This window comes from Lepidochelys olivacea (genome assembly GCF_965140295.1).
Source record: "Lepidochelys olivacea isolate rLepOli2 genome assembly, chromosome: 6".
Classification (NCBI taxonomy): Eukaryota; Metazoa; Chordata; order Testudines; family Cheloniidae; genus Lepidochelys; species Lepidochelys olivacea.
In genome coordinates, this window is record NC_140416.1 from 18,729,618 (window position 1) to 18,749,353 (window position 19,736).

Here is a 19,736-nt window from a genome sequence, read left to right on the forward strand (position 1 = left end):
AGTGACATTATCGGGGATAGTGTTCTTGACGGCTTGTAGTCCATCTTTGTGTGGAATGTTGGTGTAGAGGGCTTCTACATCCATAGTGGCCAGGATGGTGTTTTCAGGAAGATCACCGATGGACTGTAGTTTCCTCAGGAAGTCAGTGGTGTCTCGAAAGTAGCTGGGAGTGCTGGTAACATAGGGCCTGAGGAGGGAGTCTACATAGCCAGACAACCCTGCTGTCAGGGTGCCAATGCCTGAGATGATGGGGCACCCAGGATTTCCAGGTTTATGGATCTTGGGTAGTAGATATATATAGTAGTTGTATATTTAACACCATTATAAGTGCTGGAGGCAAAGCAGGGTTTGGGGTGGTGGCTGACAGCTCACGACCCCCCATGTAATAACCTTGTGACCTGCCCCCCACTTTGAGAACCCCTGTGCTAGGTAGTAAGTCTACCAGGCCTTATACAGGGCATGTTTACACTTAAAAAGTGTATTTGAGCATATGCTCAAATAAATTTGTTAGTCTCTAAGGTGCCACAAGTCCTTTTCTTTTTGGGGATACAGACTAACACGGCTGCTACTCTGAAACTTAAAAAGTTGCATTAACGAAGATTCTGTCCACCAGGGGGAGAGAGCACTGTCCACACAGAAGAGAAAAGGGTTAAATTGGTTGCTCAGAGGTGTGGATTTTTCACACCCCTGAGTGACATAGTTATCCCAATATAGGTCTGTAGTGTAGATCATAAACTTCCCCCACTTTGTTGCTGTTACATGTATTTAAATGCATGGTTCCAACATAAGTTAAAGTTATCTACTTTAACACACACATCTCCTATGAACTTCTTTCAGAGATGATTTCTCAGTCTCTATAGTCACCTGCATTCTTCTGAGCTTGAGGAAAAAAACAGCAACATCTGTGTTCTTTACCAAACACTTAAGAGGCAAACAAAATTCTGGTACTCCATATAGTTTGCATGCATCCTCCACACTTCTCTCTTTCTTTAGGCCACAAACAAACAAAAATCAAATGCTGCAGTGTTAATAGGCTTAGACGGATTTGATTTTTATTGGTAAATGTCAGTAAACATTGATTTCACTGTACACACACAAATGAACAAAACATATTGCTATTGATAATAATCAAAATTTACAGATAGGCAAAGTAAAAACAACCCCACTGCTTGAGAACTTAAGAGTTTGATTTAAGGATATTATTTACTTTTTATAGATTGACATGTGATGTTGACAATTTTTGTTTTAATAATAATAAAGCTGTAACTTTTTGAATTTCAGGGTCTACTGTTATTACATAATTATTGTCTGACCCTCCATAATTTCCCCAAACTGTGAAAATTTAAATAGATAAAAATGCTTAAAAACAAACATTGATATTATCTGCTGACATTATAAGAACATAAGAATGGCCATCCATCCATACTGGCCATCAGCTCTAGGCTCCACAGCCACCTTCTCTCTTGTGTGGTGACCTGTGTATCTCTACTTCTTGACTGGGATTTTCCCAGGCTGCACAGTTGCTCAGCAAAGTCAGACAAGTAAGGCCTGCTTTATTTTTTTTCCCCTCTGAGACAGTAAACAGTATAATTGCTCAGTTAAATTGCCACACAGCTCTTTCTAAGGAAGCACATTCTCAGTTTAAAAGAAAATATATTAAAAACAATAAAAGAAGCTACCCACCTGTTAATAAGCTTACCAGAGATCACCTCAACTCCAGCAAGGGCTCTGCTAGGAGTCAATCCTTCAAACCCCACCAAGATATTTTCCTGTGGTTACAAATTCACAATGGCCTGGGCTCAGAACAAGCACCCCCATGAATCTGTGAGTCACTCCTTTATCCAACTGGGATCTTTGACATGCAGAGTACTGACAGGTAATCAGCCAGACAATGGGATTCTCCTCAAGAGGTACAGCTTTGCATCCCCTTCCTCCCAAGTATTTCCGAGGAAATGCACTCAACTAAAAACTTGTCTACACTGGCGCTTTACAGCGCTGCAACTTTCTCGCGCAGGGGTGTGAAAAAACACCCCTCTGAGCACAGCAAGTTTCAGCGCTGTAGAGCACCAGTGTAGACAGTGCCCCAGCGCTGGTAGCTATGCCCCTTGTGGAGGTGGGTGTTTTAGAGTGCTGAGAGAGCTCTCTCCCAGCGCTCTGCCGTGACCACACAAGCCACGTTAAAGTGCTTCCAGTGTAGACTAGCCCTAAATCTTGTCTGGTCTGTTGTTTCAAGAGAGTCCTTTGGAAGCTCATAACACTTCCCAAGCTTTACATTAGTCCTGTTTCCCCCTTAAAGAAGTTACATACAATCCCACAGCAATATATAAACGTTTGCGTTTTTAATACAATGCACTCCTAAGATATTTAAACTTATTCCTAAGATTATTCCTAAAATATTTAAACTTAAATCAGTATTCAATATTTAATCAATATTCAATAATAATTCAATATAATCAATATTTAACTTAACTCAGCAAGGTTTGTCCAGGATATTGCAGGGAATTGCTATATCTGTCACAGTAAGTATAAAACAAGAGACAACATACGGATACATAATGTTATATGGGCTAGATTCATAAGCCAGCTCCATGCACCTACATGGGAAACGGCCATTATTATTGGTACCCTTTCTGTGGCCCAAGCAGTTAGTCGATATGAGGGGGTATTGCTGAGAGCAATTAATGATATGAGTCAGGTATTTCTTGGGTGCAACTCTGTTTATTTACAAAGAATCTACACAAATGTGTTTCCCTGAACAAATAGAAACAAACCACAAAAGGCAGTCTCTGCTCAGAAATCCAAAGCTGCCCTTTCAGTAAGTACTGTACCATAAGAAGCTCTATACCACAGCTTTTCTCCAGGGCTACGCTCACTGCTACTTCTCTCTCTGCAGTGTCTCTTGGCTTTCTGCCTCTCACACATACAGTCACACATAGCTGCAAGCAAACAATCAATCCCCTTCTAGTCCTTTTATTTGCAGGTACATGGTTTAACTCTGCTCAGGTTTTCTAATGCAGCTTATTAGCTTGGGCAGTGGCTTCCTATTGTTCCCAGTGATCACTAGATAAAGGGGCCGAACTGCTCTTTCCATCAAGCCTGAATGAAGGACTGTTAGCACACTCATCAGTTTTAACCAGGTCTATGATTATTGGCAGCAATTAATAGCTTCCAGCATAACACTATTATCTGCATTTTAATAATGTCCAAAGGTCCCAAGCAGAATCAGGGCTCTATTGTGCTAGGTGCTGTACAAATACACAGGAAAACATGGTCCCAGCTCCAACGTAATTTAGCTTTCTAATCTAATCCAGAATGCCATCTGAGTGTATTTGTACAGGACATAGGGACTGTAAGGCTGTCTGAATGCCCTCATATAACAGTGTGATGTGATAATTCAGAGAGAGTTAAACTCTGTCTCTGACCAGAGGGACAACAAATGCAACAGGAACAACTCAGCCATGAGGGGAAGGTGGCAAGAATGAGACTGGTCTCAGGTGAAGAAGATGATTGGTCATTCAGGGAGTATAAAAAGGAAAGGCTGGTGGGTGTTTGTTTAGAGTGGTATTAATGTAGGGAATATGGTAAGACTGCTTGAGAGGAAATTAGTTCAAAGTTGTATGTTTGAAGAAGAGGACTCCAAGAGTGCCTTAATGTTTTGACCTCTGGCTGTGAGAAATCATTTGCTTTGCGTTTGGCTTCAGTGGCTTGGGTCCTCATCTATACCATATAGAGAGATTTCCCATTTGCTGAAATTTGAGAGTTCATATCAGTATTATTGGGGCCTGGTTTGGTTTTATTAAACCATTGTCCTGCCTTGTGGATTGTGAAAATAGGGTATGAAGTTCCCACCTTTGGATGTCAGGTTTAGATTCTAGGGTCATCTGGGGGTACCTGTTACAGACCAGTGCTATGTCTGATGGTCTAGGTGCACCTTTAATACACCTAAACTGTGTGGATTTGTGCTTGGAAAGAGTTTACTCTATTTGACCTACAAATTCCAACCCGTTGTACCTATTCTTCAGCTGTAACTGGTTTATTTGCAGGTATTTATCCAGTATTCAGGGGCCAAAATGCTCCTCTACATCTCCTTTATGCAGGGCTTGACACTGCAAGCACTTTATCTGACGCTTGCTATGGTGTCCTTAGGTGCCCTGATGCTGAAGCAGCTGTAGTAAACAACCAGGGTGAAACACCAGTAGAGCTGGCTTTGTCTCTTCCATTTTCCCACAAAAATCTGCTCCTCTAGTAGTGTACCCCTGCACAAGGAAACATGTTCATGCTTCCATCAGACCACTGTATAGGGCCCTTATGCTCCCCCTTCTGTTTTCTTCTTTGTTGTTGCCTTTAGGGGAGTCTGTAAAAGGCAGTTGTACTCTGTAAAGTGGTTACCTTCTTATTCAACAGATCTCTGTTTAATTGGTCAGATCTGTTGACTTCAGGGGTCAAAATTAATGTTAACTCTTCAGAGCCTACCTAGCTGAGAGCAGGACCTGAATTCTACCCTGCTTCATGCATCATCTAAATAACTGTTAATTAAATTCCAATTATCATGTCAAGTTTCCTGCTCCAAGTTTATCTGTGTAACCGAATTGAAGATAGTAGAGTTGCACAGATGTTAGTAATGTCTGACAATGGGGGTTGGTTCAAGATGTATGATCCAGGAAGAACATGCTGATTGCAGTTTGGGTTTGTAGGGCTAGCAGTTAGAAAAAGCAGCTTTTGTAAAATGAGCAGACTTTCTCTGGAAATTATTGTTAATAGAGTGGGCGTAAAATGTAATAGAGAGAGTTTTTTCTTTTATTCCAAGCTTTTCACAAAGCTTCTCTTTTTCTATGACAAACTTTAAAATGGAAATTTGTCTAAAAAATTCTTAACTTCAGTAGGTTAAAAAACACTCCTCCATAATGAAAATATCTTCTGTCAAAAAATGTTACTCATCAAATTGGTCACGAACCCATCTGACTAGTTTTAAGTGCAAGAATGAACCCCACAATGCAGTTTTTACAGCTTCAGAGCAGAACTGCACTTAGTTTATTTGCAGGCTTGTCAAAGAACAAAAAGGTATTAATCAACATTGCATTTTTTATTTCACTTCCTAAATTTAAGGTGCAGTTCTTCCTTCACAAATGAATGTTTGCTTGTTTGTTTTTTGTTTTTTAAAACATTATAGGGTTACAAGTTTATTCTTGCAATCAGAACTGGGCAAAGCAACACTTTTTGTCAACTTGGTTTTGACAAATTATTTGAAGAAATCCGATTGTTTTGTGAAGTTTGAACTCTTTTGAAAAATTATTTTCACTTAGAACTTTTAAATATAAAATAAAAACCATTTTATTTTTGAAGTGGATTTCCATTTTAAACTTTGTCATGCAGAAAAAGAAAAACTTTGTAAAAGCAAGCTGCTGTTGGAGGGTTTTTCCTGGATCAGACAGGTGTTAACTCTGCATAATGCCATGTTCTGATGTTGTCTAACCATGGCACATATGTTATTATCAACTTGTAAGTAGCCAAGTAATGGAGGATTTCCTATAATTGCAGATTTCTGAGCAGCACACTTATACCATGGGCCACCATTTACTGCTGTGCAATGGGAAATGTTTGTCCACCTGGGATATGTAGGTGATGTATGGTTCCTGGTTCCAGCCCCCCTTCTGTTCAAAGGTAAACATGGGTTCAGCAGTGCCTCCAGGAAGGTTTGTGATCTTGGAGGTAGCAACAGGATAGCTGTCTTCAAATACTTGAAAGGCTGCCATAAAAAAGATGGAGAAATATTGTTCTCTTGCCACAAAGGGCAGGACAAGAGGCAATGGATTCAATCTACAACATAGCAGATTTAGATTAAATCTCGGGAAAAACTTCCTAACTGTAAGAATAGAAGGACAATGGAACAAACTGCTTAGGGAAGTTGTGGAATCTCCTTCCCTGGAAGTTTTCAAAAGGAGACTGGGTAGCCATCTGTCTTGGATGGTTTAAACACAACATATCCTGCATCTTGGCAGGGGGTTAGACTAGATGACCCTTGCAGTCCCTTCTAACTATGATTCTAACAAAAAAGTTATACACATGGCAATTGTTTTTTTGATTTACCATGTTGCTTTACTCCAGTCAGATTGCCCAGTGTCTGAGCTGCTTATAGGAGGCACCTAGTTCCAACAGCATGTAACTTGGAAGTGCTTATAACTGCATATCAGTTTTATTGTTTCCTGTCTCCAGGATAGGTACAGCATGAGCAGTGGCAGTATAAGTTTCCCTGCAATACTTCCATCATTGTGGTTCAACCTTAACTGGGGCTTCTGCGTGTTATAGCAATATTAATAACTGAGTCTCCGTGCCTATTTTAGTCCTTAGCTTCTTTGCCAGGATTGCCAACCATGGTGATGGACCACAGTTCTTGCTATGTGGATTCTTATCTGTTAGAAAATTTGCCAGAAACAGTCAAGCTTTTTTTGCACACATCCATCAGGAGGTGATAATTTTCAGTTACTGCTAACTCAAGATGGATTTGAAGCAGACAACTAAACTTCCTTATCCTGTCGTCAATTCCTTGAGCCATCCAGTCTCCAGAAAGTAAGTATGCTATGGGTGTGATTCTTCTCTCACTTGCCAGGACTTTATGATGACTGGAGGTGCTCTGGATTTGATAACGTGATAATGAATTAATTACTTGGGTAATGGGGTGGACAGTATACGCATAAAATTTGCAGATGACACCAAGCTGGGAGGGGTTGCTAGCATTTGGGAGGGCAGCCTTAAATTGACAATGACCTTGACAATATGGAAAATTGGACTAAAATCAATAATTAAATAAAGACAAGTGTAAAATATTCTTCTTAAGAAGGAAAAATCAAATGCCCAAATACAAAATGGGGAATAACTGGGCTACGCAGCAGTACTGCTGAAAAGGATCTCGTGTTATAGTGCAGTGGCTCTGTCTTTCCAGACTACTGTACCCCTTTCAGGAGTCTGATGTCTTGTATACCCCCAAGTTTCACCTCACTTAAAAACTACCTGCTTACAAAATCGGACAAAAAATAGTGTCACAGCACACTATTACTGAAAAATTGCTGACTTTCTCATTTTTACCATATAATTATGAAATAAATCAATTGGAATATATATATTGTACTTACATTTAAGTGTATAGTAAATAGAGCAGTATAAACATTTCATTGTATGCAAATTTAGTTTGTATTAACTTCACTAGTGCTTGTTATGTAGCCTGTAGTAAAACTAGGCAAATATGTAGATGAGTTGATGTACCCCTGGGAGGACCTGATAGGATGACAAATTGGAATGAGGATATGGAGGTAGATATTACCATATGGGAGGTAGAAGCCAAACTTGAACAGCTTAATGGGACTAAATCAGGGGGCCCAGATAATCTTCATCCAAGAATATTAAAGGAACTGGTACATGAAATTACAAGCCCATTAGCAAGAATTTTTAATGAATCTGTAAACTCAGGGGTTGTACCGTATGACTGGAGAATTGCTAACAGTTCCTATTTTGAAGAAAGGGGGGAAAAAAGTGATCCAGGTAACTACAGGCCTGTTAGTTTGACATCTGTAGTATGCAAGGTCTTGGAAAAAAATGTTGAAGGAGAAAGTAGTTAAGGACATTAAGGTCAATGGTAATTGGGACAAAATACAACATGGCTTTACAAAAGGTAGACCCTTATCTCCTTCTTTGAGAAGGTAACAGATTTTTTTAGACACAGAAACGCAGTGGATCTAATTTACCTGGATTTCAGTATGGCATTTGATACAGTTCCACATGGGGAATTGTTAGCTAAATTGGAAAAGATGGAGATCAATATGAAAATTGAAAGGTGGATAAGAAAGTGGTTAGAGGCAGGGCTGGTGCAAGGTTACTAGTGGAGTTCCTCAGGGATTGATTTTGGGACCAATCTTATTTAATCTTTTTATTACTGACCTCAGCACAAAAAGTAGAAATGCGCTAACAAAGTTTGCGGATGACACGAAGCTGGGAGGTATTGCCAATACAGAGAGGGACTGGGATATCATACAGGAAGATCTGGATGACCTTGTAAACTGGAGTAATAGTAATAGGATGAAATTTAATAGTGAGAAGTGCAAGGTCATGCATTTAGGGATTAATAACAAGAACTTTTGTTATAAACTGGGGACACATCACCTGGAAGTAACAGAGAAGAAAGACATCAAAGTATTGGTTGATCACAGGATGTCTATGAGCCGCCAATGTGATATGGCCGTGAAAAAAGCTAATACGGTCTTGGGATGCATCAGGTGAGGTATTTCCAGTAGAGATAAGGCAATGCTAGTACCTTTATACAAGGCACTGGTGAGACCTCGTCTGGAATATTGTGTACAGTTCTGGTCTCCCATGTTTAAGAAGGATGAATTCAAACTGGAACAGGTACAGAGAAGGGCTACTAGGATGATCCGAGGAATGGAAAACCTGTCTTATGAAAGGAGACTCAAAGAACTTGGGCTTTTTAGCCTCACCAAAAGAAAGCTGAGGGGAGATATGATTGCTCTCTATAAATATATCATAGGGATAAATACCATGGAGGGAGAGGAATTATTTAAGCTCAGTACCAATGTGGACACAAGAACAAATGGATATAAACTGGCCATCAGGAAGTTCAGACTTGAAAGTAGATGAAGGTTTCTAACCATCAGAGGAGTAAAGTTCTGGAATAGCCTTCCAAGGGGAGCAGTGGAGGCAAAAGACATATCTGGCTTCAAGACTAAGCTTGATAAGTTTATGGAGGGGATGGTATGATGGGATAGCCTAATTTTGGCAATTAATTGATCTTTTACTATCAGTGGTAAATATGCCCGATGGGATGTTAGATGGGGTGGGATCTGAGTTACTACAGAGAATTCTTTCCTGGGTGTCCGGCTGGTGAGTCTTGCCCACATGCTCAGAGTTTAGCTGATCGCCAAATTTGGGGTCAGGAAGGAATTTTCCTCTAGGGCAGATTGGCAGAGGCCCTGGGGGTTTTTCACCTTCCTCTGCAGCGTGGGGCACGGGTCACTTGCTGGAGGATTCTCTGCTCCTTGAAGTCTTTAAACCATGATTTGAGGACTTCAGTAGCTCAGACACAGGTCAGAGGTTTGTTACAGGAGTGGGTGCATGAGATTCTGTGGCCTGCATTGTGCAGGAGGTCAGACTAGACTATCATAATGGTCCCTTCTGACCTTAAAGTCTGAGTCTGAGACCTCTGCATACCTCCTGGGGTACGCAGACCCCTGGTTGAAAACCACTGCTATACAGTATTGGATCACAAATTGAGTCAACAGTGTGATGCAGTTGTGAAAAAGGCTAATATAATTCTGGACTGTATTAACAGAAGTCTTGCATGTAAGATGAGAGGATAACTGTCCCATTCAATTCAACAGTGGTGAGGCCTTAGCTGGAGCTCTGTGTCCAATTCTGGGTGCCACTCTGGACTCTCTCCATATATTTAATGAAGAGGAGAGCTACAAAAATGTTTAGAAAATCTGACTTATGAGCAGAAACTTAAATAACACTGGGCATGTTTAATCTTAAGACAAGGGGGAACTGATAAGTCTTCAGCTATGTTAACTTTCTATAAAGAGTATGGTGATAAATTGTTCTCCATGTCCACTGAAGGTAGGACAAGAAGTAATTGGCTTAATCTGCACCAAAGGAGGTTTACATTAGATATTAGGAAACACTTAAGGCTTGTCTACACTGGCACTTTAAAGCGCTGCAACTTTCTTGCTTAGGGGTGTGAAAAAAAACTCACCCTTTCCCCCCCACCCCCGGAGCGCTGCAAGTTTCAGTGCTGAAAAGTGTCAGTGTAGACAGTGCACCTGCCCTCCCAGCGCTGGCAGCTATGCCCCTTGTGGAGGTGGGTGGGTTTTTTATTAGAGCTGCCGCAACTACACAAGCCATGTTAAAGCACTGCCATGGCAACACTTTAATGGTGCCAGTGAAGACGTGCCCTTTATAACTATCAGGGTAGTTAAGCACTGAAATAGGCTTTCAGTGGCAGCTGTGGAATCCCTGTAACTGAAAGGAGATTGGTCAGGGGTTTAGCGAGTGCATGTCCCTGGTTTATCTAACTGTAAGAACAGGTTAGATAAACACCTGCCGATGTTCTTGGTCCTGAGACTTCTGCCTCACCATAGCGGGTTGGATTGATGACTTCTCAAGGGCCCTTCCAGGCCATTTTTGGGAGACAAACCAGGCTGTGTATTTACCAGTGGGAGAATCAGAGGCCATAACTAACCCACCTGAAGAAAAAAATCAAACTAGAGCTGAAACACAGCAATTTTCTTATGTAGAGGGGAATGGGAAACCTAGAGGGACAATTTCTAGCTTTTAAGATCTATTTTATCTTAAAGCAAAAGGGAGGAGGGACTTTGAAAGGGTGTTAACTTCCTTCTCACTGAATCCAGTGGATACAAACTCCAGCTATGGGATTGCTTTTTTTTTTTTTTTTTCCCCTGACCCAGGGGAGAGGACGGCGGCTAGGAAATAAAAAGGGGTCTCTTCCAAGCCCTCCTGTGCTGTGGTGCCTTTGTTACAGTTCTCAGCCAAGGGGGGGGGGTGACCCACGTCTGCGCGGGCTGGCTCTGGCGACCTAGGCAGGGCCGTCAGCCCTGGAGACGGTGCCCAGGGGACGAGGCGTGCCATGTTCCTGTGACCGCTCAGGGGGGCGAGCTGCTGCAGGGCAGGCAGGAAGGAGGGGGAGGGCTGCGCCATCTCCTGCCCCGCCCTCTCTGCGGCCCCACGCTGCCCCAGCTTGGCGGGCTGGGGGAGGAAGGGTCCCCACTGGGCCTGGCACCATGAGGCTGCCCCCGCCCAGCACGGCCGGAGGCCTCGGCCTGCCTGCGCTTCTCCCCCCCTCCCCGCAGGAGAGCGGCTGGGGGCTGGAGCACGTGCCAGCCCGAGGTGTGGCCTCTAGTGTCATGGCGGCCGCAGCGCTAGTAACAATCTCACTGCTCATTGGCTGTCTGCCGGCCTCGGTTCGTCCAATGGCAGAGCTGGTTGGTGAGGCGTTGTAAAAGGAAGAACTGTCGGTCTAGGCCCTGCCCCTTCCCTTTAGCCGCCGGGCCGCCGTAGCGAGTGCACGTCCCTAGCCCCAGCTCCCGTCCCACCCCACTCAGTCAAGTAAGTGTGCGGACCTTCCCCCCCCCCCCCGCCTTCCCTCTAATAAGCGCGCCCGGACACCCCCCCCACGCCCTGGCCGTGAGCAGGGCTGGGCCGAGACCATGCGGAGCCCGGGGGGGGAGGAAGGAGCGATGGCGGCCCCATGTGCTCTGCCGCGCCGGGCCTGGGACGCTGGAGGGAGGGGTACCGGGGGGGAGGGCAGTGCTGGGACCGCAGTGGGGGGCTACAAAGGGGGATTTACCAGGGCTGCGGGGAGCACCCCACTGAATGGGGGCGGGATGGGAACCTGGGAGTCGGGGGGGGGGGAAAGCGGGGTGGTCATAGAAGCATAGACTATCAGGGTTGGAAGGGACCTCAGGAGGTCATCTAGCCCAACCCCCTGCTCAAAGCAGGCCCAATCCCCAATTTTTGCCCCAGATCCCTAAATGGTCCCCTCAAGGATTGAACTCACAACCCTGGGTTTAGCAGGCCAGTGTGCAAACCGCTCTGCCATCAGCGTCGTGCCCAAGCAGCTGCCCCTCCACGCACAGCCCCTTGTAGCCCCCTGCCTGCATAGCTGGGGGAGCCCCCTCTCCTGGGCTCGCTGAGCCCCTCCGGGTGCCTGCCAGGGACGTGTCCAGCTGGGCTGCCCCCCTCCTGCATTCAGCTTGCAATGGGCATTTACCCAGCGGGCTCTGTTCAGAAAGGTGCCGAGTTGCTAGCTGCTTAGATTCTCTCCCCCCACATCCTCTGATGTCACTGTTAAGGGTTGGAAGTATAGAGCTGTGTATGTATCAACTTTCGTAGCGGCTCGAGGTAAAAGCCATTTATTTTAGGACACTTAAAACCAACTGTCTTGACTAACAGCTTCTCTAAGGCCTTGTCTTCTTGGGGGGTGGGGAGGGGACATCTGTTCTTAACTGGAGGTAACATTCTAGGGAAGATGAGGTAATTTGTAGTTTTAATATAGCTTAGCAGTTAAACACTAGGCTCCCGTAGAACTCGATCTTAAAACTCATGAAAACTGCCTCATCTTCACTAGGATTTTATCTTGAGTTAGCTAACTCAAGCTAAGAAGGCACTTTTCTTTTTTGTAACTGCAACAGGGCTCCAGCGAGCTGGGAACAAGTCCCTGGCTTCTAAAATCTGTAACAGCCTCCATGATAAAGATTTTAATTCTCTTTCAGAATGCGTTACGTTGCAGCTTATCTTCTGGCCGTCCTTGGGGGCAACGAGTCCCCCGCTTCAAAGGACTTGAAGAAGATTCTCGACAGTGTAGGCATTGAGACGGATGATGAACGCCTGAACAAGGTGACAATGCAGTAACTGACAGTGTAATATCCAAATGGGAGCCATTTCTGTATTCACTTGGCTATGAATCTTATCTTATTAATCCAAGAGATGTTAAAAATATTTGTGTCGTTCCAAGTATGGGTATGTATGTGGTTATGGTCTCTCAAGTGCCAATTGCCCAATAAAAAGTATTTGGGGCAGCATTTCTGTAGATCTCAGGGTCTCTTATTTACAAAAATTCAGTCTGAATAACCTCACTGGACAGAGCTAATACAAGCTATGTTTCTAACTGATAAGTCTCTGTAGAGAGACAGGTGGTGGTAACCTGGAACTGACACGGCTACAACTACACTGCATACAACAAGGGCTGCCTAATGGCGCTTATCAGAGGCTGGTAGTTGCCTGGTTAGTGGACGCTGGTGGCAAAAAAAAATTCTAGTGAGATACAGTGTTCAATTTGCAGTTATGCACGGCCTCAAAATAAATTGATCTAAATCTAGTGGAGGGTCATACCTTTCAGGCAAAAGGTAGAACATCAGAATGGTCACTCCAGCCCAATATCCTGTCTTCCGACAGTGGCCAATGCCAGGTGCCCCAGAGGGAATGAACAGAACAGGTAATCATCAAGTGATCCATCCCTGTCGCCCATTCCCAGCTTCTGGCAACATTATTGCACTACATTTATTGGGGTGCCAAGTGTATACACAGCATTTTCCATAAAACACACAAGCCCTTGTACCTGCTACAAGGGACATATGTCAACTAGTCATACAAAGAGTTTGAGGCCAGAAGAGACGACTGTGTCCTCTAGTTGGACCTCCTGTGTGTCACAGGCCATTAATACAAGGTGGCCACTAATACAATCCAGCCACTCGCACACTAACCTAACAACTGGAATTAGACCAAAGTATTACAGCCCTCAGGAGACAAACTGTTGGGTGCCATGGGCAGAGCATAGGAAACACTGAGGTGGACCAATGCCTGAGGCTCCTGTAATGGCATGGAAGTAAATGAGATACACCCAGATGATACAATACCTAGGAAAAAACATAAAGATTCTGCAGGATTAGTGTCAGCCTGGAGATCAGTATTGAAAGGCTGTGTGGCAGAGAAGGGCTTGAAGGAAGATTGGGAAGAAAGATTTAAATACTTTTCATAATGTGGTGGTGTTGTGTTTAAAAAGAAAACAATTGATGAAATTCTATAAGATTTTTTCAAATGAGAAATGATCTTATTTGCAGACACGGTGTGTCAGGTATTACAAGAGATGCATTGAGAGAGAGGATATTGGGGAAACTAGGTTTTTCAGGTGGATAGTTGTAATCTTCAGAAATCCAACCAAAAGAGTGGTTAGTTCTCTGTAACCAGAATCCATGCAGTACTAGGATATAGTTCTGCACTCTGAAATAGAGGTTCTTATTCTGTTGTGTGTTTCAAATTGACACTTTTTTATTATGGTTAAAAATATAAACTCACCTAGTTTTCACTGATCATCCCTTTTCCACAATGTTTTGTTAGAATTTGTTCTTGTCATCATTGACTTATCTGTATTTGTTAACACTGACCAGATATTACTCCAATATAACTCTAGAGGACTCTTCAAACACACCTTTCTGAGTAAATAAACACAAACATGGCAATTCACATATTGCATGCTTCACTTGAGCAGGAGATTAGCTGTTGAAAAATGTTGTTTAGATATGTCCCTATCGCTGAGCTGCAATGTATTTTGACATTACAGTTCCTATCGTTAAAATCTTGCCTCCCCTGTTTGTTTACATTGGTTTGTGACTCTCCTTTATCCTGCACTGCTGTCCAATAGCTGAAATACACTGGGAGGAGCTGCAGCACCCTTGACCTTTAACGCTTGCTTCTGAGATGGTAGCAGTTTCTGTTTTCCTGTTTAATCTTTGCCAGCCTGGACTCCAACTTTGATAGTAAAATTTACATTCCAGTGAAAAGCTGAAATGATCAGCTGGGCTTTAGCATATGTCAGAGTACTGAGGAACACACATGCGGGTTCAGGATCCCATGCTGTAGAGCATGTGCATGGAAGGGGGTACAGCATCAGTTTCATAAATGCCTAACAAACCATTGCAGAGGGTCTGTTTTGTGACTTGTAGAAGGCTTCTATAGTCTTCATTGCTGTGAGCTTCCTGAATTCATTGTGAACTCATTGAAATGGATTTCATGAGGAGATGACTACAGAAAAGCACAGGTGCTCCAGTGTGTCAGTCTTCAGTTTTCATTCATGGCACATTTTTCAGAGTAGAAGCCGTGTTAGTCTGTATCTGCAAAAAGAACAGGAGTACTTGTGGCACCTTAGAGAATAACAAATTTATTTGAGCATAAGCTTTTGTGGGCTACAGCCCACTTCATCGGATGCATAGAATGGAACATATAGTAAGATATAGGTATATACATACATACAGATAAGTTGAAAGTTACCATACAAACTGTGAGAGGCTAATTAGTTAAGATGAGCTATTATCATGGCACACTTAATGTTTGTTTTTATTTCCAACTGTGGACTTGTTTGGATTTCAGTGTCCTATAAACTATATTGATTTAAATCATAGATTTTAATCTTGTTTTGTATTTATACTTTTTGGTTATTCTCCTAAAAAAGAGATTGATTCGGTAACCATTGAAATTTGTTGATTTGCTACTAAATATAGCTTTTATACAAAATTTGGTCCTGCTTTTTGCTAACTATGTGGACACACTATATTTACATAAGCAGTTATATAGCTTAACTTGTATTTATTTCTACCTTTGTATGTTAGCAATTGATGAATGACACATTTCTATTTACTAGATTAATTTTTTTCTTGTGGCTCTATTTGGATGGAAATTCAAATTCAGTTTAAAAAAAGCACAAAAACAGCATTTAATTTTATTTTATCAAAAATTATCTTGAATGTGCCTGATACCTAAGGAAGAAAGTTCATCAAAACATGTTTTGCTGTTAAAACTGATTTATTAAACATAGGAAATATTATCTATAGTTGTTGAATTGAACTGATTATTTCTGGTCACTGTGTCCTTATTTTTAGAACTAGTAGATATCATCACACCTAGCTTTTATTCATAGATTGGAAGAGGGAAAACAAGTTTTCCTGCTTCTTCAGCTCCCAGTTGGTTTCTTAACTTTGAATGAACTAGTCATTGAACTGAATTAGAGGAATAAACTGAAATGAACAAAATAATCTCTGTAGAGCGCGCCTATTGTCAAAATCTGGTTTAGCGCTTCAACCAGCTCTGGTTCCTGGTACTTAACCAGTGCTTTTTCCCAGTTCAGTGGCTTGACTTTTTTTAAAACATCAGCAGCAAACATGTACTGTTTAATACTATTTTTACAATTATTTAAATGATTTTAATAGATCATAAATTTAGGTCTTAACGTAGGTTGTCAATTCAAAATTAAATGTTAAATTATTTATTTTAAAAAAACCCTATATTCATTGTTTCTCCTCTTGAGAAACAGGGCAAGATGGAGTCTTACAAGCAGCTGGTTAGGTGGTATTACACAGAAGCCTGATTGACTAACACTTAAAACAGCTTATCAAACAATTTGTTTTAATACTTTATATGTAATTTCCATAGGTTATTGGTGAACTGAACGGAAAAAATGTAGAGGATGTCATTGCTCAGGGTAAGTGTAATCTCATGGTATTGGCATGAGGGGGTGACATTTATGATGATTGCCTTTCTAGTTAAGTCACTAATTTAAAGACCCTTAAGAGCGGAGAATTACCAGATTTTTCTTTTCTTTTCTTTTTTCCATTTTGTTTTTCCTCATTAAATCAGACTTGCTTTAGAGGGCTCTCAATTAAGATAGAAATTGGGATAAATCATGTAATGGGTAGGGGTCCATCCTAATTCCTGCAGGTCAGTGCCAGTACCTGCTAGGTTTCGCTTGTGGACCAGATTAAACTGGAAAGTGCTCTTAAATATGAGTTTACAGTTAGTCTGCTCATAACAAGAGTTTTCTGGACATGTTGCTAGGTGAGAGAATGAGCCAGATTTTAGCATTCTAAATTGTAACTCTTGGTTTACCCAATTGTGTTCTTGAACTTTCTTTCTCCGAGAAGTCACTTCATGAACTAAATCCTTCATTCACAAGCCTTCTGTTTATTTCAGGGAGACCTAGAAGTGATAAATCTTGTTGAGAGAGAACAATGAAGTAAAAAAAAAAAAAATCACATTTTACCTTCAGTGCAAAATTAATAAATATAAATTTAGAAGGGCACAACAATTTGAATGTTCCACTTACTGAATATTTGGCTCTGACCAAATACATTGTTTTTATATAGCATGTTGAATACTTCGAGTAGCCCAAAGCTCTTTAATGATTTACTCTCCATTCCTTCAAACATTTAAGCAGATATTTTTGTAACTTTACTCACATGCCTTAAGTGCTCACAGGATCAGGCCTTAATGATTATCAGAAAGTACAGCAGCTGTTAGATACTTCTGTGAATGTTGTATAAAAACCTGAAAGAGCCATTATGCATGCACTTACCACACACTCTTAAAATGATTCAGTTGTCTGCTGATGGAATAATTTATTTTAGAAATACAGTAGAATCTCAGAGTTATGAACACCAGCGTTATGAACTGAGCAGTCAACCACACACCTCAGTTGGAACGAGAAGTCCATAATCAGGCAGCAAACAAAAAAGTACAGTACAGTACTGTGTTAAACGTAAACTAGTTAAAAAAACGGGAAAGCAGAATTTTTCTTCTGCATAGTAAAGTTTCAAAGCTGTATTAAGTCAATTTTCAGTTGTAAACTTTTGAAAGAAGAACCATAATGTTTTCTTCAGTGTTATGAACATTTCAGAATTACGAACAGTCTCCATTCCAGAGATGTTTGTAACTGAGGTTCTACTGTACGTGGTTTCTTAGAATATCTGACCTGATTATAAAACATGTTTATTTTGCTAGTTATAGGAATCTGAAATTCTAAGGAATTATTTAGAAATTGATTCTTAGAAAAGAAGTACAAGCAAAAGGACTGGGTAAGCAAACTTCGAAAGCAGAGGGACTCTCAGTATTCACAAGGGAAAAGGGAAAACTTTTCAGAAATTGGAGACATTAAGCAGTAGTGAGGTCACTAATCTCAAAGGTCCCATCTGTAATGTAATTCCTTCTGTGTTGGAGGGGCCTAGTTATTACACAGTACTTCTTGGAACAGCTCAGTGTTGTTTGGTCTCCTTCTGTACATGGCAATCTAATCATATTCCCAAACAGTGCTGCATTGCTGCACAGTCCAAGGTTGTAGCACATTGTAGACAACATAGAATAGACAGGACCTAGCAGAGGTCATATAGGAAATGCTCTTCTCGAAGGATACCTTTTTCTTTATTTGGTAAAGTTTGCTTGCTGTTGATGTCTTAACTTTTTAATATGGAGGTTTGGGGGATTTTGTAGGCAAAAAAATACTGCCCAAAACTATTGTCAACACCATGTTGTTTGTTGGTTTTTTGGGTAGGCTAGCTGCCCAGTGTTTCAGTCTTAAACTCTAGAATCTTGTTGTAGAATGTGCTGTATTTTAAACAAACAAATACCTGGCACCTCATTGTTCCTTGCAGGTGGCTAGTGTGCGTTAATTTGTCAGAGGCGAGCCTGTAATCACATCCCTTAGATATTTTTATATTTTTTTCCTCATTCATTTCATCCTATCATAGACATGTCCATATACCATATTGACTAGGTGCCATCTTACTACATAACTTTGGTTCTGCGTGTTGCAGTATTTGCAGGGCCAGGTCTATTCTGAGTGCTTAATTAGTGTTCCCCACCCTTTTGTTCCTTACAGGTAACGGCAAACTTGCCAGCATGCCGGTTGGTGGAGCTGTAGCAGTCTCAGCTGGACCAGGTTCTGCTGCTCCCGCTGCTGCACCTGCTGCTGGTGAGTATAGTTGTGCAGTGCAGTAGAAACAAGGGGGGAAATGGAGCCCCTCTATGAAAACTCATTACATTCAAATCTTAGTGCCTTAATTCCCATCATGTAAACTTAGGAAGCTTTTCTTTCTTCTGCTGTATTTTGGCTTCTTGTCCTGAGATTGAAATATTAACTGACATGGTTTAGCACTAAAGACTATCTCTGCACTGTACCTGGGAATGAACTGTTAAAGTGGTGTGCATAGAAGGCAGTTAGCTAAAACCAGCCAACCAGTAAGAGTTGTACACAGTTGCTTGCTCCTCACCTTCATTAATTTGTTCTGGTTTAAGTCTGTAGAGCCAAAATGGACCCTCAGGTGTGAGTATGCAACTCCTGTGGATGTAATTGAGAGTGGTGCATATGTCTCTGAAGGCAAAATTTGGCACTTAATCTTTAAACATATAGGTTAAAAAGAAATTGAATCTGTTAGTAACGCACAGAGTAGATATGGAGACTGAAACTTAAAGGGGTGACTTGTGTCCATTTAATTGGAAGATACCCTTTCATGAAGAGTAAAAAGAAAAGGAGGACTTGTGGCACCTTAGAGACTAACCAATTTATTTGAGCATAAGCTTTCCTGAGCTACAGCTCACTTAAGTGAGCTGTAGCTCACGAAAGCTTATGCTCAAATAAATTGGTTAGTCTCTAAGGTGCCACAAGTCCTCCTTTTCTTTTTGCGAATACAGACTAACACGGCGGCTACTCTGAAACCTTTCATGAAGAGTGTGTGTTTTGGGATCTCCTCACACCTGCAATGTCCAAAATGTACTGTAAATATTCCCAGATGAGAGTAAACACCGTTTAAATCTTTTCTCTCTGCAGCTGAGGAGAAGAAAGAAGAGAAAAAGGAGGAGTCTGAGGAGTCTGATGATGACATGGGATTTGGCCTATTTGACTAAACTTTTGCTACAGAAGCTAATAAAACGTTTTGTTTAAAATGGATGTTGAGGTGTTTTGTTATAATAACCCTACTGTCCCTGAAGTTTTCTCTCTCATCTAAGAAGAACGGTGATCTGGATTTGGGCTTTGTTTAAAGAAAAAAAAACTTCTTAACTAGCCTCGTTGATTCTCCATGTAGGTGAAGCCAATTAAACTTATGCTCCTAAATCACTTAGAAACCTTTGAAACCCCACCCTGAAGGACCTAAACATGCACTTGATTCTAAATCATGTTGTAAAACCCAATGGAAAGAAAATCAGAATTAGCTTGTAAATTCTACTGCATCACTTCAAAGCTAACTCTCATAAAGATTATATTTTGTAAATGACCAAAGCGGCACTCATTTCTTTGACAAATTAGATCTTATTCCAAGACTTGTTCATTCCTTTCTACCTGCATGTTGCCTACAATGCTGTCAGTAACACATTCTTTAGGGATTTCACTTCCA

At 41.5% G+C, this 19,736-nt stretch overlaps 1 protein-coding gene across 1 annotated transcript; it reads left to right on the forward strand.

Moving 5' to 3' along the window:
* Positions 1 to 10,981: 10,981 nt before the first annotated feature.
* RPLP2 (ribosomal protein lateral stalk subunit P2) lies at positions 10,982 to 19,291 on the forward strand. The gene is made up of 5 exons (XM_084630870.1): positions 10,982 to 11,127; positions 12,294 to 12,417; positions 16,006 to 16,054; positions 18,224 to 18,316; positions 19,172 to 19,291. Exons 2-5 carry the CDS (start codon positions 12,295 to 12,297, stop codon positions 19,246 to 19,248), a joined length of 342 nt encoding a protein of 113 aa, XP_084486996.1. The 5' UTR covers positions 10,982 to 11,127; position 12,294; the 3' UTR covers positions 19,249 to 19,291.
* The last annotated feature ends 445 nt before the right edge of the window (positions 19,292 to 19,736 follow it).